Source organism: Cajanus cajan, chromosome 4, assembly GCF_000230855.2.
Source record: "Cajanus cajan strain Asha chromosome 4, NIPB_CcT2T_4, whole genome shotgun sequence".
In the NCBI taxonomy this organism is placed as follows: domain Eukaryota; kingdom Viridiplantae; phylum Streptophyta; class Magnoliopsida; order Fabales; family Fabaceae; genus Cajanus; species Cajanus cajan.
Window position 1 is genome coordinate 68,925,682 of NC_138520.1, and position 23,607 is coordinate 68,949,288.

General features: G+C 33.2%; 2 protein-coding genes across 2 annotated transcripts; both read left to right on the plus strand.

Annotated features, from left to right (window-relative positions):
• Positions 1-1,101: 1,101 nt before the first annotated feature.
• Positions 1,102-10,992, plus strand: LOC109818434 (mediator of RNA polymerase II transcription subunit 33A). The gene is made up of 11 exons (XM_020383899.3): positions 1,102-1,687; positions 1,786-2,151; positions 3,379-3,695; positions 3,826-3,917; positions 4,002-4,365; positions 4,513-4,723; positions 4,809-4,923; positions 5,883-6,044; positions 6,897-7,545; positions 8,003-8,209; positions 9,496-10,992. The coding sequence occupies exons 1-11, from the start codon at positions 1,299-1,301 to the stop codon at positions 10,611-10,613; spliced, it is 3,990 nt and encodes a 1,329-aa protein (XP_020239488.1). The 5' UTR covers positions 1,102-1,298; the 3' UTR covers positions 10,614-10,992.
• A 1,448-nt stretch (positions 10,993-12,440) lies between these two features.
• LOC109818418 (uncharacterized) lies at positions 12,441-17,565 on the plus strand. The gene is made up of 7 exons (XM_020383880.3): positions 12,441-12,875; positions 13,652-13,802; positions 13,892-14,017; positions 14,125-14,205; positions 15,599-15,791; positions 16,447-16,717; positions 16,820-17,565. The coding sequence occupies exons 1-7, from the start codon at positions 12,512-12,514 to the stop codon at positions 17,068-17,070; spliced, it is 1,437 nt and encodes a 478-aa protein (XP_020239469.1). The 5' UTR covers positions 12,441-12,511; the 3' UTR covers positions 17,071-17,565.
• The last annotated feature ends 6,042 nt before the right edge of the window (positions 17,566-23,607 follow it).

Genomic DNA, 23,607 nt, shown 5'->3' on the forward strand with positions numbered 1-23,607 from the left:
GATTAAAGTGATAATATGAATATATGTTTAGGAACTAAAATATCATATACTAGTTAAATTTAGGAACTTATTTAACTTTTTTTCTTAATTTTAGAGACCAATGTAACAATAATTTCCAATTTTAATGACTAAAGTAACTTATAAGCAATCTTAATATCAGCATTTTCTTTAATAAAAAATAATTATTAACAAAATCAATATATTTCATATCAATAACATAATCATTAAACAAAACAAACAAAATTAGCTAAGGTGACTCTTTACTAGGGGAATTTATGGAGTTGATTTTTTCAATGGTTGCACTATCCATTGCCTGAGAAGTAATGTCTCACGTTCCTCTATTTTGAAACCAGATTGAGAATTATGTTTTGATGTAACTCGATTCCCTATGACATAATAGAAATAAGTTATTGTTTCAGCATACAGTGATCCACCCGCCTCAAGTGATGACTGAAATTAATGCACCTGTCTTGACTATAGTTTTGTTTTTTTTTTAGGGTGTCTTGGCTATAGTTAAAATAATTAATGGGAAGACTGGTAGATAACGGCCTTAGCAGTTGATTTTATCACCAAGGGGTGCAATAAGACTCTTGGAGCATCTGCAATGGGGTTGCTCTGTGCCACATCATTGTCAAATCAGTTCTGTCCCATTTTATAGATTGTTTAAATTTTAGCAAAGTTGCTTGTACTTATAAGCAATCTCGTGTATCACATTACTGTCAAATTAGCTCTAACCTACTTTATGAGTTGTTTAAATTTTAGCAGAGTTACTTATAGAAGCAACTTTACTAAAATTTAAACAACTCATAAAATAGGTCAGAGCTAATTTCACAGTGATATGACACACAAAATTGCTTATAAGTAATCCCATTAGAAATGCTGATAGTTATTTGCTGGTTCAGAAAGTTACTACTAGTTAAGTAAAAGTCAAAGATGAAATTTTGAATAGTAAATTCAAATTCTTGGTTGCTTATCCTTATAATGAAAAAATTTGGTCAAATGTAAGTGTTGCATAAAGAAATAATATGGACCTAGTGACAGTGACAAGTGATTGGTGTGGTTTGGGATTGGCAAGTGAATAAGGGCGAGACCTACAAGTACAACCATCAATCTGAATACAAGTAGAAGCGTAGGCAGCCACAATCCCAACCTAACAGTCTTTATTTATGTATCCTTTTTACATACACGTAAGACGACCACACTCCTCTTCACTCACTGTTCCTGGGTTGTATTTTGTGTTTTGTTTAATCTTATGCGGCGAAAATGGGAGGAAGCAACTAACTAGTAACTGACAGAGCATGGAGTTGGAGTGGGACGATGGAGTGAAAGAAGGGGTTCTGAAGAGGCTAAAGTGGTGGCAGCAACGCAGCACGAAGCCCCCAACGGCATGGGTGACGGAGCTGGTGGAGCACTTGAACTCACTGGGGGTTGCGTTACCCAGCCCCGAGTTAGGGGAACTCATAGTCTCACAAATCTGCTTCGACAACAACCACCCTTGGATGTGGAAGTTCACGCACCACGCACTCTCCTCTCGTCTCCTCTTCCCTTTTCAAATCCTCTCACTCCTCGCTTCCAACGTCATTCCTCACCGCCACGCGCACCCCCACGCTTACGCCCTCTTCCTCCCTCTCCTCGCTCACCACGCCTTTTCCTTTCACCCTACGCCCTCGCTCTCCTCCAACCTCAGGTGAATAAACCCTAACCTCTCTCTCTCTCTCTCTCTCTCTCACACACACACACACTCACACGCATTGCTTAAACCTAATTCGCGTTTTCGTTTTGCAGGATAGCGAGTTCCGTCGACGCCGCGCTTCGCCTTTCGGAGACGTACAAGATACGCGATCTGGAGCTAGGGCACGTGTTTGTGCTGTTCTTCTACGAGGTTGTTGTGGCGTTGATTGATTGCATGCTCATGGATTGGGGATTTCAGGTCGCGTTTAGTGAAAGGTCGTGTTTGGTTGCTGCTGCTACTACTGATGGTGGCGGTGAGGATTGTATGGAGATTGATCATGGCGTGACGCAGGGGTTTAAGAAAAGTGAATGTCATGAACAGATAAGGAAGCGGAATCCATTCACCGCCTTAGAGGTATTGGAACGACTAACCGAAAGCAGAAAGGCTACTATTCTGCTGCAGTCTGTTCTCTTGAACATGTATTGTCTCCCACTTTACATATGGTTTTTGTCTTGAAAGTTTTGCTCAATGTTTGCCTCGCAATCCTTGCTATTTTGTTTTATCTTTATAATCTGAAATAAATATAATCTGTTAACGTAATTCGTTGATTGAGCTCCAAAAATTGATAGTGTTCGGTTGCAATATTGCCTGATAAAATAATGTAGATAATAAAATTGCACTCTGTTTGTTGTTTTACTACTATAAGATAAGATATCTCTAGTCAGTTTGATGTGTCTTTACATTCTGAAATAATCCATTAGCTTAATGCATTGATTGAGCTCCAAAAAATTGATACTGTTGAGTCTCATTATTGCCTGATAAAACAATGTAGATATAAATTTGCTCTCTGTTGTTTTACTACTATAAGATATCTCTAGTTCAATGTGTCTACTGCATGTCGTACTTTGGTTTGATTGTGCTGTTTTTTCTTAACCAAAAAGATGAGAGGGATTCTTAACATGCAACAATAAGTTAGAGAAAGCATCTGTAGAAGTGATTTCCTGGTCTTGTTAGTTGTCAATGCCACCATCACGTGGGAGCCTTCTGCTTCCATGGAAAATCAAGATGGCAACGTCGGTCTGGTAGTTGGCATTTTAAGTTTATCTAGGATCAAAAAACCATTGTTTATTTGATTTCTCCTCCATTCTATGATATCCTCTAGAGGAATATGCTACTTTGGGAGTAGTTCAACCAACAAAACTGTTTTCAGCTGATCCATCAAGAGATCATCTAACAAGGAAGAGATAATAAAGGATCCAAAATGCTTCATATCCTGCAGGATTTTCCTTCTGAATTTTTTTAATGGGTAAATATTTTCAGATTCATCAATTGACTTGTCAAGTAAAATCATAGTAACTTGTTCACTCTCCATTCAAGTTCTAATATACCTTTAAAAGGGCCTACTTTCCTTGTTTGCTGGTAAATGTTGGTTGGAACATAAATTGTTACCATTATCAAATGGTTTGGGAAATTTGATTTTATTCAGTAGTGCCTATTCGTATGCTGTAATTCCTAGTAATCCTGTCTCTTCTTGACTGAGAGCATGTTAGGATAACCAATTTTAGTTCCTAAAGTATAAAATATAATTTTATTTAAACAGCATTTTGCATGAGTTTTATTGTATGCATATATTTACTTGCTCTTTAGGATTTGTGCTGTGAAATTGACAATATGTTCCCCTTTTTGTTTTTCATCATGTATGATAGGCCTGAAAAATTCAATTGCCTCCAGCAGAGGCTTCAATATCTTGAATCCCTTGAGCTGGCCTCGTCAGAGTTAAAATTAGTAAACCAAGTCCTAACAAAAGTGATTGCAAACATCCGTGGAGTTTCTTGTTTTGATTTCTGCCTAAGTAAGCATCAGCTAGTCAGGATGCTTGTTGATGTTGGATCATGCAAGACATCGTTAAGATACAACTACAGATTTTGTCAGTCTCCTTGCTGGGTTTCTTTTGATATTTATATGGAGAATGCTATGGATTCTAGACAAATTCCTACCAAGTCAGCTATTGATGTGCTTACAGGTAAATCTTTCAAGAGATTTTTCATCGGACTTATTATGGCTCACTGCAGTTGTTTAATACTTGTTAACATTTTATTTTCAGAAAATTATGAGGTTTCAGTTCTTTCCTAATATTCATGAACTATTTGCAGAAGGAATCAAGACACTTCAAAAACTAAACCAGGCTAGCTGGCAAGAAACTTTTCTAGCCCTTTGGCTTTCAGCTCTTCGGCTTGTGCAACGAGTTGAGACTGATCCATATAATCTTTTGTTTTCATTGAAGCATTAACCAAATATTTAACTTCTCCCCATTTATGGTTTATTGCAGGAACGTGATCCTCCTGAAGGCCCTATCCCCCATCTTGTGGCCCGTCTATCTGTTCTTTTATCTATTGTCCCCTTGGCAATTGCAAATGTTCTAAGGGATGATTCTGAACATAATTCGTCTTCTGTTCAAATGTCTAAAGAATCAGAATACAGACATGAAATGAAAAGTGATGGTTCTATGAAACTTGGACTGATTTCATCTGTTCAGGTCCTTGGGCACTTTTCTGGTCTCCTATGCCCTCCTGCTTTAGTTATTGATGCAGCCAATCTGGCAGCTAGAAAAGCAGCAAGCTTCATTCATAATTCTATGAAAGGAAAGGGTGAATCTGGCACTGGAATTCATGCTAATGCCAATACAAAAGCAGGTTTATTTTTTGGGACTAGATCTTTACTTCCATGATTCCATCTGCCCTGTTTACAATGAATAAGGATTATAATCATATGCATACAACTTTCTTCATGATTAATTTTTTGCAAATCTCAATGATACTTCTGAATTAATTAACTTTCAGGTGGGAACTTGAGGCATCTCATAGTGGAAGCTTGCATAGCTAGGAATTTAATGGATACATCGGCGTACTTCTGGCCTGGTTATGCCTCTACATCTGTCATGTCTTTATCAGATTTGTCACCGCTAGAAAAATCTCCATGGTCAATATTTATGGAAGGAACACCGTTAAACAATACCCTTATAAATTCTCTTACGGTGACCCCTGCCCCAAGGTTTATTTTTCTGTCAAATTTGATTCACCTTTGGTGTTATCTAAACTGCTGATGATTGATCTTCATAATTTTTCTTCTGCCCTAGCCTGACTGAGATAGAGAAGTTATACTATATTGCATTAAATGGATCAGATGTGGAAAGGCCAGCAGCTGCAAAGATTCTATGTGGTGCATCTCTCAGCCACGGATGGTATATTCAGGTGACAAATCTGATTCCTACTAGAGATATTGGACATCACAAGTCCTCCTGCCATACAGTTACTTAGATGCACTTTAGGCTTTTCCTTGGATGTGTATTCCTTAGATTATTTAGTTTGACTCCCGCTTTTATCGTGAAGTTTACCAATCTTGTTACTGGAGTAGGATAAAATTGTTAACTTAGGTTTGCAGATTTGTTATAAAATGATTATTAGAATTGAGAAAGGATTGGGCATAACTCTACCCTAAAGATTTGCTCAAGTTGGGAGGATTACTCAAGTCATTATAAAGGGTCTTTTGGCTATATACTCATCCAATTTGGGAGTTTAACAATGATAACATTGTCTTCGTCTCAGCTAGGATCTTTTACGCATACAATAATGATGGACTGGTTTGGAATCTACTGGATCTATTGGCATGGAATTGAAGCAATCAATTATTATTGTAATGTAATTATTAGGAAGTTCATTGGTTTCCAACCATAATTGTTGTACCTCATTTATTTTTTGCTCAAGTATTCTCTTATTGTTGGCCTTACCTAAGTCAAAATAATAAAATTGAAGAACAGGGTACACAAGACACTGAAGACGGGTATTGAATAATTTTGACCATTAATTGAAAATCTGAATTTATTATTCATTTAGTTTAATTTAATCATGCGGTTTGGTCTAAATGCTTAAAGAAATCATGAAACTGGATTTTGAGTTACACTGATTTTGAACCTACTTCTGTTTCTCCTTCTAAATAATAATAAAAAATTAAAAAAAAACTGTCATGTTTTGTTCTTTGCAGTGATTACTGGTGACAAAACCTGCATTAGAACTACCCTCTTCAGATAATGGTTCTTTGCTTTGGTTGTACTGGCTTATGGATTAATGTGTGAATACTCTGTTCTTGGAATTGCATTCTTGAATGTTGTATCCCTTGTTGTTTCTGATATCAAGCTTTGTCTCCTTGGCAGGAACATGTGGTCCACCATGTGATTAAGCTTCTTGCTTCTCCAGTATCTCCTAGTCATTCTGGATCTTGGAGCCTTTTGGTTGATAATATGCCCATGCTAAGTGCTGTCCTCCGTGGCGCTTCTTCTATTGATATTGTTCATATACTTTCTTTACACGGTGTAGTAAGTGAATCACTTATATATTTTATTTGATGGCTGTATCCTGTATGAATATGATACCCTTTTAGATTCTTTCTCACAAATTCATGAGGATGGAAAACTTTTGGGTTTACTTGGCAGTTGCCTTGTTTGGTGCTTGAAATTGGGCTCCAATTCAACCTTGGAATCAGAATGGTACTATCAAATTCTAAATTTCATGTTTGATATGCCTTTTAGAATTTGAAAATTCCATTTTTTTTATTAAAAAAATTCTGGCTTCCAAGGTTGGAAAACAATTTAATGAAATCCTTCCAATTCTTTACCTATATGCTGAAAGTGCATATCCCAGCTACAACTGGAGTGATGCACTTATATCCCACTTCCCCTGCAATTCTTTGTGTAATATGAAGTATGAACATTAATTATGTGCTTCTGATAATTGAGATTATAATTCTAGACTTCAATTTTAATTTTGGTTTCTGAACTAAACCTGAAGAGAAATATTGTAGTGTTATAAATAAAAAGGTGTGAAAGAGAATTATAGAGAGATGGACAACATTGAAAGGCTGTAGGATGAACAGTGTTATCCTCGCTGCTTACCCATTAATTTATATGTGGATATGGTTGGAGCATTACAAACATGTTGTGGCTATTAATGCGTCGACACTTCCCTAAATGCTTCTTAACAGTAGCAGAAAAGTTTGAGTCTATTTTTATTCCTTTTTTGGATATGCTAGGTTAAACAAGTTAAAGCAACCTTAGATAGTTTATCTTGTTCATGTACCATTAATCAGCTATTAGTGTACAACCTTCATTTTATTTCTTTTGCAATCTCATTTTAATGTCATGAATTTTTATCAGAAGTTCTTTGTGTAGGTCCCAACAGTTGCTGCTTCTTTATTGCCACTTTGTGAGGCATTTGGCTCAATTAAACCAACTTCAAATAGCATCGGCGATGAGTCCTCAACATCAATATACATGGTCTTTTCTTTAGCATTTCTTTTTCTTATTCGTTTATGGAAATTCTGTAGACCCCCTCTTGACCAGTGCATCACTGAATTAGGAGTTTCAGTTGGAGGTTTGGAGTATATTTTGTCATTGTACAATAATCGTGTCATGTTTTCCCAAGATAAGATGAAAAGCAATCCAAGTCTCTCTGAGTCTGCATCTGTTAAACCTGTATATATTGATTCATTTCCAAAATTACGGGCCTTGTATTGTCAATACAAATCTGGTGTAGCTTCAGCCCTTTCTGGCATTTCTACTGGAAATTCCATTCATCAAACTGCTAATATGATTTTAAGCATGATTTACCAGAAGATAACCAAGGGTGGAATTTCATCAAGTAATTCTTCATCACCAACTAGCAGTAATGCATGTAGCTCCCTCATGAATTCTGGTGAAGATGCTTTTCAAAGACCAATGCTTCCTGCATGGGAAGTACTCGAAGCTCTTCCTTTTGTCCTTGAATCAATTTTAACTGCTTGCGTTCATGGGAGGCTTTCATCGCGAGACTTGACAACAGGTTGGCTAGATGCTAGCTTTACTCCTCTATCAATTAAGTTTTTTTCATCCATCAATTTGGTCTCACCTTTCTTGTGTCTTTTGTAATAGACGATAATTAAATCATGAAAATTAAGTGCTCTTGCTGGTTCTAATCCTTTTTGTCAATATTATTTTCCGGTTATGTTAAAATTTTGCCCGAATTGTCAAAGCCAGTGTACTAATTCCTGTTTAGTTTCATTAAGCCACCATTGTTTTTAAGTTTAATATTGTAATGTATATAAATGAAAAGAGGTCACGTCAAATTAGGGTAATTGGGGATCACTGATGCTTTACTTTAATCAACATTTAATGCAACTATTAATTAGAAAATGGTTGGTTGTTGGAGACTCAGCAAAAAGTTACTGGAGAGAAGCACATGTATGTCTGGTGCTACCTTCATTTAATAACTATAACTCTTATGTGCGATTCACTTTCAGGTCTGAGAGACCTTGTTGATTTTCTTCCAGCGTCACTTGCTGCCATTATTGATTACTTTTCTTCAGAAGTTACTCGTGGTGTATGGAAACTAGTTCCAATGAATGGAACAGATTGGCCCAGTCCAGCAGCAGTTCTTCAATCAATTGAATCAGAAATTAAAGCTATATTAACTCATGTTGGTGTTGAGGTTCCAAACTGTTCTTCTGGTACTTATCATGTTCATTATTCTAATATACCTGTCTGATTTTTATGAATTTCTAGAGTCCTTCTAAAACATCATATATGATACATGCATGGACAAATAGATGGAATATGCAAGATGCATGCCCTGCAATGTTGCCAAAAATAGCTGCCATGACCACAATAATTTAATCTGTGTTTTGCTTCTCTCTGTAATGTATCTGACTTGATTTAAATTTACAATTAAATGATTTGTCAATACTCTAAGCTATTTGCCGCAGACAACACTGGTGGATAGAGAGAAATCAATCCTGAAAGCCTGAAACATCATTATTACAGTTCTTGATGGAACAGAAGAGCTGCTATGTCCTTTCAATGACTTTTTCTACCTACAAAATGCACAAAATAACTACTTTGCATGACAAAATTTTCCAACTGGGTTCATCCCATAATCTTTTATTGAAATTACTTTCCTACTCTTCTTTTTCTTCCTTTCATATACCTGCCAATCCTTTGTTTTTCTGTTTCTGAAATTGTTCTTATTCCTTCTTGTATAGATGATGATCAAATATCCTTGTTTAAAATTATAATATGTTTGACTCGCATCAATGCTGAAATTTGTCATTTATCATCAATGTAAATAATCTAGTAGTGTTTGATAATGCCTAACCAAAAATGATTAAATTAAAACAAATCATCATATTAGGGGCCATTCAATGCTTTGAATTCCTTGTTTTAACTATTACATCATAGTAGTTTGTTTTATGGTCTCATTTATTAATGAATACTACTATTTTCCTTAACTATGCAGTGATGATTTTTTAGCGGTAAGCCTCTCAATTTTATCAAACATGCCCTAAAAGTATCAAAGGGTTATAATCTTTTATATTTATTGATTGACTTTGTTGAGACTGGTGGATATTTTATGTAGTTGCTTCTTCTCTTGATTAGAGAGCTCTTTAGTTTTGAATTGTTTGGCAAGACTGAGTACATCTTCAAATGCTGTCGGTAACTTTAGTTTGTATCTAATATTTATTTGTTTTAGACTTAGTTTATTACATGAAGGATTTTGTGGAATTCTCTTGAGAAACACTTGGTATGCCAAGTGAGAGCACATTTCATCCATATAATTGGTGCGCCTGAGGGGGATGAATTTATCACTATCATTACTGATATAAATCTGCAAACTTAATTTTTTTTCTAATATTTTTATTTTTATTTTTATAATTAATAGGGATACTTGAGATTAAACAATCCAATGATAGTTATTGTTTTTGTATTGATTACGAGTTACATCTTTTTTGTGTGGTAGGAGGTTCACCGATAATGCTTCCTCTACCGATGGCAGCTCTAGTCAGTTTATCCATTACTTTTAAACTTGACAAGAGCCTGGAGTACATGCATGCTATTACTGGAGCAGCTTTGGAAAATTGTGCATCAGGTTGCCCTTGGCCTAGCATGCCTATAATTGGGTCTCTGTGGGCCCAAAAGGTTCGCCGCTGGCACAACTTCATTGTTGTATCAGGTTCCCGTTCTGTGTTTAGACATAACAATGAGTGTGTTGCTCAACTATTGCGAAGTTGTTTCACTTCATTCCTTGGAACTTTGTGTGTTTCAACCTCAAAGCTAACTGCTGAGTGTTGTGTGAATGGTCTGTTGGGTAGCACCATTACTGCCCCTGGTCTCTATCCTTTTGTTGCCCCTGGATTCCTTTTTCTTAGATCATGTCGAAATATACACAATGTGCAGTATGTAAACGATATAATCGTGGGTCTCGTGACAGAGTACTCTCATGAATTAGCTGGCAGACGGACGGGTACTGGCTCTCGCCGTATTAATTCCAATGAAGCATCACTATCCCTAGCCGCTCAAAGTGCAAAAGAGGTGGCAACACTTGGTGCAAGTCTTCTATGTGCAGCAGGTGGCATGCTACTGGTCCAGGAACTGTATAAGGAGACTATTCCTACCTGGCTGCTGTCGTCTAGGGATGTGAAGCAAAACAATGACAGTGTTGTGTCGCATGTACTGGAGGGTTATGCTATGGCATATCTGTTGATATTGTCCGGATCAATCATGTGGGGTGTTGGGACCAAGTTACCACCAGGGACATTCAGTAGAAGGAATCGTACGATCGAGGTCCATTTGGAGTTCCTGGCAGAAGTGATGGAGAAGAAAATTTCACTCAGTTGCAATCCTATTACATGGAAAACTTATGTCTGCTGTTTAGTGGGATTAATGGTTAGACTTGCACCAGCTTGGGTTCAAGAAGTGAAGGTGGATACTCTGAGGAAGTTGGCGCGTGGATTAAGCAGATGGAATGAAGTTGAACTGGCACTTTCTCTACTACATAGAGGGGGGACGGCGGCTATGGGAGCTCTTGCTGAATTTGTCAATGTGATTGATTCTGAACACATGTCACCTTGCTCATAATCCAATTCATGAGGACCAAATAATATAACGTCAAAATTGCTCGAGAGAACAGCAAGTGAGATGGGACTTGCTATTTTCTCCCAATCCCGGTAGTACTCTGGAGTCGTAATCGTTCTTAACATGCTGCACCATAACACTAGTCTTTGATGATTTTTTTAGAAAAAAAGATTGATTAGTCATAAAAAATTTAAATTTACGTTCATACGTTAATCAAATAGTACCAGTTTACAGTTAATATGATTAAAAAAGAAAAAAAGAATTCAAAGAGGTTATAAGTTGCAAAGGAACAGAGGTGCTCATGTACGTTGCCATAGTTGTATCCGAAATACTCTCAAACTGAAATATGCCTAAATAAAAATAACGTGGATTTGATTTCTAATGCTTTTGATGAGTTCAGATGTCATCAACATATAATAATGAAATAATACAGGTACTAACAGTAATTTTTATTTTTCTTACTTTTATATCGTTATTCAATAACAAGTTGTTATATATTGTAAGTTTATTAATTGTTATCTATTAAAAGTTACTTCTGATTTGCTGATACAGTAATTTTTTTAAAAATACTTTCTTTATATATCAGAATTTTTTGGTATTTGAAACTTCTGATATCTGATAAATGTTCATTACATATTTAAAAAATGGTTGATGATTTTTAGAAATTTTTCAAAGAGAATTTTTAGGAATTATTATAACTGAGTCGAATGTCATCCTAATATCATATATTGATCATTTAATGTTATTTTCTTAAAATATATTTCTTAATTTTAATTTTAAATTAAGCTCACGATAAACTCAAAAAGTTTGTTTAACAACCATTTCAAACCACTTTATCTTAATTATTTATTTTAATTTATGGTTTCATGTCTTTGTTGATAAATTGAATTTTAAATATTTTTTAGAAAGAGCTTATGAGTAGTTAAACATAACATTGTATCAGAATTTAAATATTTTATCAAATTCAAAATAAACAATTGCATGTCTAAAAATGTTTATTTTTTTTATACAAATTTAATTACAATCAAATTTATATATTACAAATAATTATTTATTACAAATCTTAATTATTTAAAAGTAAACATTTTTAAGTTGGAACCACTGATTGATACACACATCAGATAATTAAAGTGTATAAATTCACAAAAAAAATAAAAGATAATTAAAGTGTATTGAAATCTTTGTAGTCATACGTACCAAAATGTATCGGAATTTTCGTAGTCATATGTATTGAATAATTAATGTAATAATTCTTAATATAAAAGTTGAAGGAATTTTCCTAGAATAAATAATTTATGTATCAATAATCATTTAATCGTTAATATTTAAAAAGTCATAATTTTTCAGATTCTCTCCTAATGACCACTCATAACTATTTATTCTATTATTTTATTGTATTTTATTTTTATAATAAATATCTTTTAAAGTTTATGCTAACTAACTTATTTTTATTAGCAATGTAAATTATTTTATACTATCTCTGCATATAAATTAAACCCATGTATCTGTAATCAAAAGTTATTATTGGTAAAGATATTATAGCTAATTTCAGATAAAATTTATGATTGATATTCTTAGAATACACTATAAAAATTTTGAGTATTCTTTTCTTCTTCTACTGGTAAGTGACTAAATCAATATTTCTTCTTCGCAGAATATTATGAAAGATTTTAATTAAGTTTTGGAAACACTTATTTTATTCAATAAGTGAAAATTAAGATAGACAGAAAAAGATCTTGAAAGAGATAAATAAAAATAAAAGGTCAACTATGACTAATGAAATAAATTTGGTTTTACTACAAGCCGAAGGTATTTAATTATTGCTATGATATTGTTTTTGTGTAGAACTATTTTTATGAAATACGATCCACAGCAAAGATGTTTTTGTTGAAGTGGTGAGAATGGAAGAAAAGAGGCGTGGAGGTTGGTGTGGTCGACGAGTAGTGGCAAGCAAAAGAGGGAGTAGTGATGGCAATGTCTCCGACAATGGCTCCAACAGCAGAAGCAGCAACATCAGTGTCATCAAGAAGCTTCAAAGCCGCGAGATTTCTTCGAAGCCTCATCGTGCTTTTGCTTCTGCCACTGTTTCCCACAGATTCCGCACCATGCGCTTGACGCATCAATATGACACTCATGATCCCTCCAAGGCTCGCTCTTCCCTTTTGCCCTTCTTGATGAAACGAACTAAAGTTGTCGAAATTGTTGCTGCCAAAAACGTGGTATTCGCCCTTTACCATTCTGGTTTGTGTGCAGCTTTTAGTAGAGGTGAGGTTTGCCCTTCAATTCGCTGTCTTGTCTCCTTTGTCTTCATTAGGAACCATGATTTTTTTAGGTGTGAATTTTCCATTGCTTATTACCCACTTATTAATCGTTGTCATATTTGTGTAAAATCCTCAACTTTTGATTGTTTGATTTGTGAATTGCTATTGCCTATTACCCATTTGTTAGTCTTTGTAATATTTGTGTGAAAACCTCAACTTCTGATTATTTTATGTATGAATTGCCATTGCCCATTACCCATTTGTTAATCATTGTCATTTTTTTGTGTGTGTGAAAATAAAAACTTTTGATTCTTTAGTATATGCATTGTCATTGCCTATATTACCCATTTGTAAATGATTGTCATTTTTGAGCCTCGACTTTTGATTCTTTCATGTATGAATAGTTATTGCCCATTTGTATGATTGTCATGTTTTGGTAAAAGCCTCAACTTTTGATTGTTTCCTGTATGAATTTCCATTGCCCATTTGTTAATCATTGTCTTGTTTGTGAAAAACCACAACTTGTGATTCTTTCATGTATGAATTGCCATTGTCCACTACTGATTTGTTAACCATTGACATATTCATATAAAAACCGTGACCTTTTATTTTTGTTTTTAACATGTCGATTTATTAGTTTTCGTTGTATTTGTACACAAAACATGAATTTATTCTTCTTTTTGTATGAATTGCCGTTACCGCATCCCATTAGTTAGTCATTGTCAATTTGTTCTATTGTATAGAAAGCATGATATTGGGCTTTTTGTGTGTTCCTTGCAGTAACGAATGAAAGGATTTGCTTTTTGAATGTCTGCCATGATGAGGTCATCCGCAGCCTCTTCTACAATAAGAACAACGACTCACTTATAACAGTATCTGTTTATGCTTCTGAGAATTTCAGCTCTTTGAAATGCAGATCCACAAAGATTGAGTGCGTGCATTCTATGTCTGTCCATTCAAATGCTCCTCTTTAATGTGTAAAGCTTATTTTGCTTAGACGATCTACGTTTTTGTTCTTAGATACATACAGAGGGGCAAACCAGAAGCTGGATTTCCTCTTTTCCAATCTGAATCTTTGAAATGGCCTGGATTTGTAGAGTTTGATGACGTCAATGGAAAGGTCCTGACTTACTCTGCACAAGATAGGTAACTTCCTCATTCTCTTATCTTTCTGTTCCACTTCTACTGTTATGTAAATGTTTGCTCTGCTCATCGGTTGTTCTATCTAACACATTTTCATTCAATGGTGTCAGTATTTACAAGGTCTTTGATCTTAAAAACTACACCATGCTATACTCGATTTCAGATAGGCATGTTCATGAAATCAAGATCAGGTACTTTCTCTATTCAAAGGTTGTATTTCTCCTTCAAAGTTCCTGTGTCTGCAAAAACCTTCTTTTCTAAATTAATTCTGGCTAGTCGTGAGCATGATTCTCCTTGCTACGTAGTTACTGTTATCTTATTCACTTGTCAAAAATTTCAGATCCTCAAGTTTTGACTGACAGTTGAGGTGTTCATAATTTAGCAATAACATTTACAGATTCACTTCCCTAATTGAAATGCTTGAGTCATTTTGGTTTCTGGTCTTTGTCATTAATCTCTTCCTTTAGAATTTAGATATATTTTACATCACACCACCAGCACATGTTTATTACATGAAAGATGAAATCCATAATGAAATTGAGGCACTGGCTTTGTTGGTCATGGGTGGATTTCTCTATAGTGGATGTGTCACTATGAAAGCATTGATACTTTAATTTGCTTCACATACCTGTATCTAATATTGATACTTTTGGATATTTTACCGATACAAATCCAAGCCTTTAAGAAAATTATGAAAGCCTATACAACTTCGAACGACACATAGAAGCATTTATAATATAAAAACATAAAAACATTTCTCCTTGATGAACCAAAAATGGAAATTGTCTTCTTTATGGTTGATTTCTAGAAAGGAATAAGATTGATACTATCCCTATTTGTAGACAATAGGAAATGACTTATGATGACTATAATTTATAATTTGTTTTTAGTAATGTCCAAAAGAATATATATATATATATATATATATATATATATATGTTTTTATTAATTTTTATATGCATTTTACTCATATTGTCTAATATATTTTTAAAATAGTTGTATTGTCATATTTAGGGGTGTAAGTAACCTGCAAACTCGAATTTATCCATGAGTTTGGATCGGATTTTCTTTATTGTTCGGGTCATATCTGACCTAACCCGATCAAAAACATGTCAATGTACGGTTCAGGTCGCAAGTTTTGTGTTTTTGACACGTGGCTCAACCCAGTCATATATAAAAAAAAATATAATAATAATAAAATTTAGTTTTTGGATAATCACTTGCTTGGAACAATTTTCTGTTACTTAATAATGGGTTGTGTTTTTGGATTGATATCATTGTAACAATATAACATTTTATTTTAAATTTTATTTAGTATTAATGTTGGTTTTTGAATTGATAACAATATAACAAATTAATAAATTTATTTTAAAATTTAGTTTGTACCATTATTTCTTTATGGGTTGATAATATTTCATTTGCAACAAGATATCAAATAATTTATACCTATTCTTAAATATATTAAATTTTTATAAATAAATAAGTCTCTTTTTTTTTGTTAAATCTCTTATTACTTGATATCTTCCTATATCTTTTTTTTTTTTGTTGTTGTTGAATCTCTTATTACTTGATATTTTGTTACAGTCCTGGCATCATGTTATTAATTTTCAATAGAACCAGTGGTCACATTCCCCTCAAGATTATATCCATTGAAGATGGCACAGTTCTCAAAGCATTCAACCATCTACTTCACCGGAATAAGAAGGTGGACTTCATAGAGCAGTTTAATGAAAAACTTCTAGTCAAGCAAGAAAATGAGAACCTTCAGATTCTTGATGTAAGCTTCTTTTTGCCTTTTATTTTAACATGTATATGTGTGGGTTTTGCTCCTTATCCTTTAATGTTGTGTGGGTGAAGGGATCTACTTACTCTTGGAGTAAGTCTTGTCTGACTCTACTTAATTAGAGCCTGGTTGGATACAGACTTTAAGGTGCTTTTAAGAGTTTTTCTTATTGAAAATAAAGAATATTTTTCAATAGAGAAACTCTCAGAAACACTTATAACGTATATGCAAACAAACTCTTAGTAAATTGCTGTATGCATTGAGTTTCATTAATCTAACTATTAGTTTTAGTGTTTCCATTAAATATATCTAAGTTTATAAAATTTTATATAACTTAATTATTTAATACTCTATCAATCAAAATTATTTTTTACGTATAATATACTCTTGAAAATATAAGTAAATATATGAATGTTTAATTTATCTAACATTTGAGTACATAATCATCAAGAATGATATCACAATATTCGACGGTTAAATTTATAAAATTTGCATTTTAAGACAAATGAAATAATTAAAGAGTTAAGCCTGTAAAACTAACATATTGAACAAGTAGACCCCTTCCCTATACGGGTGTGTTTCTGCATGATTTCTTGTGTCTTTTCCTCTATAATTATTTTCATGACTGTGTCATTCCTTTTGTTCCTAGGTTCGAAATGCTGAGCTGATGGAGGTAAGCAGAAAGGTGTTCACGACTCCATCCGCATTTATCTTCCTGTACGAGAATCAGTTGTTCCTTACTTTCAGAAATCGAACGGTTTCTGTTTGGAACTTCCGTGGGGAGCTTGTTACTACATTTGAGGACCACCAGTTGTGGCATACAGACTGCAATACAAATAACATATACATAACAATTGATCAGGATCTCATTATCTCTTACTGCAAGCCAGATTCTGATGACCAATGGATGGAAGGCAATGGTAATCATCTTTGAGTTTTCATTGATTTCCTAATGAGTAATCATAACAGCATTTAATTTGTTAAAGTGATTTTATATCTTTATAATTTGCTTCATGGTGCAGCTGGATCCATTAATGTCAGCAATATCTTGAATGGGAAATGTGTGGCTAAAATTGATGCACGAAGTAGCAGCATGAAGGCTGAAAAGTGCAGCAGTAGTGGTTGCAGCATCTGTGAGCAAAGTCATTCATCCCTATTAAGGAGTTCAGTTGCAGAGGCTTTGGAGGACATCACTGCCCTATTTTATGATGAAGATATGAATGAGATATATACTGGTAACAGACATGGTCTTGTTCATGTATGGTCTAACTAATGACAAGAGATTCCTGTTTCTTCTGGCTCCATGGTCCAAGGAATCCCAAGTTTGGGTTTTGCTTTTGCTGATCGGATAATTTCAGCATTGTAATGTATAACATTAGTTGATGTGAAACTATTACGTAGCACTCTACAGTGGTGGATTTCATAGTTTGTGTAGATATAAACCAGTTAGTTAAATAGTGTATTATCTAAGCCTTTTTTGGTTTGAGTTTTAGCCTTTTTTAGAGGTTTGATCTTCTAGTTTCTGTATAGTAAAATCACCACCGAAAATGAGGGAGATGAGACATATATATTCCTTGTATTAGTTTGTCCTGGAATTCATAGAGGACATGTCATGAGGGTTAGAAAAAAAAGGGCAGATTGTATGGAGTTTATATCTCATATATCTATACTACTGGCGTAGATTTCACTATAATGGAGACCTCTATTGTTATGATGTTATTTTGACACAATGGAATATTGAGTATTTACATAAACCTTTTTTAAATTCTCCAGTTTTGTGATGTTTTGGCTCAGTTAGATTTTTTAGTTATGATGTTTTGTTTTGCTATTGAAAAATTGAACTATAGTTCAACGCTTCAGCCATCATTGAAAACCGAGTATGATTACATGTGTATTTTATTTTATACAATTTACATGTTTTATGATTATACATGTTAATTAATTAAATAACATTTATTAAAATACGCTGGTGTATAATGGCAACAAGGAAAGTTGTGCAAGATACGAATGAAGAAAGTGGAATGATTAGAATCAAATTTGTTTTGAGTTGATTCCATAAGCTAGTATATTTTGAAAATTTATAATCTGATAAAGATAGATAAATAAGAAAGTGTATATCTCTAAATAAATATATCTTGATGTATGGTATTGCAAGTTGAATATACTAATTATATACTCACAAGGACAGGACTCGGGTTTCCATATCAAGCTATTTCTAAGACTGGTTTTCAAGTTTTTATACAAGAGATCTTTTTTAGTGGTGTATTTTATATCATGCCTTTTTAAAAACATTTTATGCATATGATATATGTCAAACAAATTATATGCATTACATTCACATGGTTCCATGATCTTACATTTAACATTCTCCTCAAATCACATTACCCTTCATTCATATTCATATGTTCATTTATTGATATTAATTCATATCCTATTAACATCATAATACAGGATCACAACATAAAATTCAACAACAGCACAACAAGAATTTGTGGGCAGGACAACGCCCAATGACACATGTCCCGCGCCCGACGTGAATTGTCTAGAGGACCACACTAGTCTTTGTTTGAACCGTGCCCAACATGACCAAGTCCACACCTAATGAGAACACCATAGAGAGCTTTTTGGAATGACCATGTCCGACTAGAATTAGTTCACACCTAATGAAAGCACCATAGGAAATTTCTAGAGCTTTTGCACTCGGCATGAGAGACCCCAAGAGCAACCTTTGCTTTCGGCTCGACAATGCCGGACGCATCCCAAGTGACACTCAATGACGTATCAAAAACAACATGTAGGAAAAACAAATTTTACGAGTCACATTTCAAATTATCCAAACATACAACACAATCAATAAAAGCATTCTATAGCAAGCAATAAACAATCCATATTATTCAATTTACATGTACAACCAATATCTTCACTCAAGATCACATCAAGTCCCCTTAGGGTTTCCCATGGAACCCTCAAATCATACAATTTTCTATCTGAAACATGAAATTAAGCATCCATTCAAATAATTCATGCAAGTAATTATGAGTGAGAAGAATAAGGAACATAACAGAAACAGTAGGGGAAACCCCTCATGCAAAGGCACACAACATACACAAGATTGTGGATCATCCTCACTACCCGACATATAAATCCACACCAAAATGAGGTTTCTCACTCCTCTCTTATTTGGATAAGCTCTAGATGGTGAGTGCACAGCTCAGGGTGATTTCCTTACTATTATTGTTCTCCGAACTCTAAAACACACACGTGAAAACAGGTGTAAAAAGTGTTTGATAAAAAAAACTCTTGTTTTTTTTAATAAAAAAACTAACCTCTTTTTAACCATTTAGTTAAAACATACTAACCATAGTTACAAATATCTTCCCTTTTTAATAAAATATTATGCTATTCTTTAATAAAATATCATATAATATATTATAAAATATTTTGCATAATTAAATAAATATTAAGTAATTCCTATTAATAAAATAAAAATATTTACTAATATAATATTTATATTTGCTTTTATGAAAAAAAAGAAAAAGGTTACACAAAGATATCACAAAAATAATTACAATAATTGAAAATCATGTTCAACAAAAGATAATTCAATCACAAGAAAATAAAGTTACTAAGATAAAATAAAAATAAAAAGGAGATAATACTTGACGAGTTTTAGCTATAAACAAATAAAGATAATATGACATTTTTACTGCATTGAAACTTTATTTTTATCTTGAAAAGGTTAATTTTTCACATCAACAAATAAAAATACTTTTGTGAAAAATATATATAAAAACTGTCTTTAGAAAATAATATTTGCTAGGAATGTTATTTTATAAATAACAAATTAAATGTGAGAAGCTAACATTTTTTATATTAGATTTTAAAAAAATAAAAAAATTTCATGTATTAAATATTGAATCCTAATTAAAATTTAATTGAATCATTTAGTTACGGAATATAAGCACTTACACTAAATAGGAAATATGTTTTATGACTATGTATTCATTGATGAGATATATGATATTATAAAATAATATATATCACATATATTATTATTTTATTATTATAATTACTACTCTTATATTATTATTACAATACAATATATATTTGTATGTTATACTATATTTATAATTTATTATACTATTATATTATTTATAATTGCAATAGTGCAATATTATATTAAGATTTTGTATTCCTTAAATTATATGAATAAATAATTTACTAAATATAATTCTTTTGATTTATTACATCTTTATAAGATATTACACTTTTCATTATATATTATTTTAATATACACCAATATAATTAAAATAGTATAAAATTTTAATAATAAATAATAGCTATTTTTAACATAATATTATATTATATATATATATATTATATTATTATGATATTGTATAATTATTTATTTTATTATTACTACTATTGTATTTTTATCTATTAATTTTTTTATAACAAAACATTTTTACGTTGTATTCATGAATCAATTAATTTATAACATATATAAATATTTTGACTTTCTATTATTTTACATTGTAATAATTATTCTACAGGATAATAAAATTGAATTTAAAATGTAGTGAACCAAATGATATATTAACAATTATTTAATCAAATCTAATACAAAAAATTAAATTTCTTTATAAAAAAGCATTGAGAAAACATTCATACGAAAAACATTAGCTTTTGAGTTTTCATCTCAACAATAAATCGTACTAACAATTGTATCAAGTAACATTACATCTTTGTTATTACTTAGAGCTGAGAGACAACACACTCAAAGTTCAAGATTCATATTATTATATCTTTGTTATTTCATCTTTGTTATTACTTGCTTATTTATTGAAATTAATAAAATTGATATTATGAGAGGCAACTCTAATAATAGATAAATTTTATTTTGAGTCATTTGATAAAATTTTAATAGACATCATGTCCGTAGATCATGATAATACTTTAATTTTAAGAAAGAAAGATCATTATCTTTAGTGGAGACTTTAGACAATTTTATCAACAATACCAAGATAATTCATTTAGATATAATATTGTTCATGCAACAATTTAATGTTTCTTATATTTAGGATTGTTGTCAGGTATTTACAAAAAAAAAATGTGTTTACAAAGTAACTTAGACAACCATTACAAAAAATGTTACATATAGTGACATACAAAAAGTATTATTATAGAAACATTATATTCATAAATAAATTAATTTGGCATATACCCATACACAATTTTAGTGTTAATTTTAAATGAGTTTCAACAACATATATTATGTGTCACTACAACCTATATATACCAACACTTTTGACGATTATGGAAAATATTTATTAACACATGCTAACATATATTGTAGGTAAAAATAATTTTTAGTAACAAACATTATGTCATTATAGGATGTGAGTCAATACAAAACAACTTTTTGTAGTGAGCATAAGTAGTGACGGATCTAGAAAATTTGTTAAGGGCAAATATAATATTTTATAATATTTTTTTATTAAAAATATAATAATTTTTTAGAAAAATATTTTTTTGTGATAAAAAATTTAATATACTTATTTTTTATAAATTAAAATTTTCTCATAAATAGAGTAATAATTTCTTCTTCTTCTTCTTTTTTTATATCTGATATTATATTTAAGTGTGACTTTATAATTTTTTGTGACTTATTTAATATTAGATGATCAAAATTGTATATGTAACAGCCCAATTTTTCGCTGGGCCAAGGGCCCAATTCGTTACCCAGAACGGGCCGTTTTAAAAGTGAAACGGGCCGTTCCGAAATAAGAAAATGTTTAGAAAATGAAGTGGGAGAACGGGCCGTTCCAATTGGAGAACGAGCCGTTCTGGTTTGGAGAACGGGCCGTTCTGGAGGGAGAACGGGTCGTTCTACTGGGTTTGAGAACGGGCCGTTCTGGTTTTAGAACAGGCCGTTCCAGTTGAGAAATTTGCGTAGGTTTGAAGGGTCCAGAACGGGCGTTCCACTTTTGGAACGGGCCGTTCCGGTAGGTGAGCCTGAAATCCTATAAATAGCGCCCTCACCTGTCATTTTCACACATCTCTCATTCTCTCTTCTTATTATCTTCTGTTCTCTCTTCCTTACCTCTTCTTCTCTCTGAAGACCAAGGGGCACTTAGAGGAGGAGACCAAGAGATCCCTGTTTTAGTTCAACTGCTATCCAGGTACGGGAAAAAGGAGATTATTTGTATGCAAAGTTACATGAGGGAATTTGGTAGAAGGGGATTATGAATAATTTTATAATTATTTCTGTTTGGAGAATTATTGGTCTTATGTGATTCTGTATGTATTTAGGACCATAATATATGATTAATTTGTAAAAATGATGCTCTAGGAGAGAGAACGAAATTATAGAAAAGTGCATGTAGGTTAGGTTTTGAAAAAATTGGATTATTTTTGTTTGAGAAATTGATGATCCCATTAGATTCTGTATGTGTTGAGGATTAGAAATATATATTTAATTTGTAAGAATGATGATCTGAGAGGGAGAACGAAACTGTAGAAAAGTGTCTGTGAGCTAGGCTTTGGAACAATTGGGAATTTTACTGTTATATTGAAATTATATTAAATTGGTAATTCCGTTAATTATTATATTAATTTATGAATGTTATATTACTTGATAAGAAGTGATGATCTAGATGTGAATTTTCTTAAGGGGTGTGTAAACCCTTATTTTGTTGGACTTATTTGTTGAGTATGTGATATGGAATTGTATATGTGATATGTAATTGTTATGAGATGAGATGTTGTATGAATGTGATTACGATTTGTTTGTGGTCCCTCACACGAATGCTTCAGGGACGAGGGTACTCCTGGATGATCAGGGATGATACGAACTCTGGGTAGGTGATGCTTCAGGGACGAGCGTACTCCTAGATGATCAGGGATGATACGAACCCTGGGTAGGTGATGCTTCAGGGACGAGCGTACCCCTGGATGATCATGGATGATACGAACCCTGGGTAGGTGATATTTATGGGACGAGTGTACCCTTGGCATAAGGTGGGATGTGTGAGATAATTAATACTTATGTCGGGGGTGGCACGACCTTGGGCAAGAGATGCTATAGGCGGTGATGGACTCCTTCCACCAAGGGGATGAACAAACGTCAATGGTGAAGAGGAGCTCCTTGCCAAGGCCAAGATGGTGACCTTAGAGGGTGGACATTCCTTCAAGGGTGAGGCTAAGTGATGGTGGGCGTGAAAGGTGGAGTCTTGGGCGAATAGGAGAAAGGTTGGGAAGATGGTGTCTTGGGTGTTCTAGTTGGCTCTCTTCACTAAGTGGAGGTGAAGGCCATTCAAGGTATCCCTAAACTCACTCTAAGGAGGAGATAAGAGAGGTAGGCCGAATTGACCTAGTGACTAAGGAGAGAATTTGAGGCAAAAATGCTCACTCAAATTCATATATTCCAAAGTATTTACAAGGTGTGGGGTGTTGGGTATTTATAGGAGGGGAGGCATCTAGGGTTGCATTTGGAGTAGGCAAATGCATTCCAAATGAAATGCAAATGAACCCTAGATGCAACTTGGCGGCCAAGGATGGAATCTTTGGGTTTAGATTGGCTATATCTAGGTGCATGATAAGATCATGCAACATTTGCCCTCCACTTGGGCCTAAGCCTTTCTAACACCAAAAATAGACCCAATAAGCACCAAAAATGCGTCACCCTCTAATTAACACCCTAGCCCAAAATTAAAAACTCTAATCATCTAGAGCACCCCATAATACAAGGGTAAAATGAGAAATACAAAAGAAAATAAATTCTAAGTCCTAAACACCCCAAAATACAAGG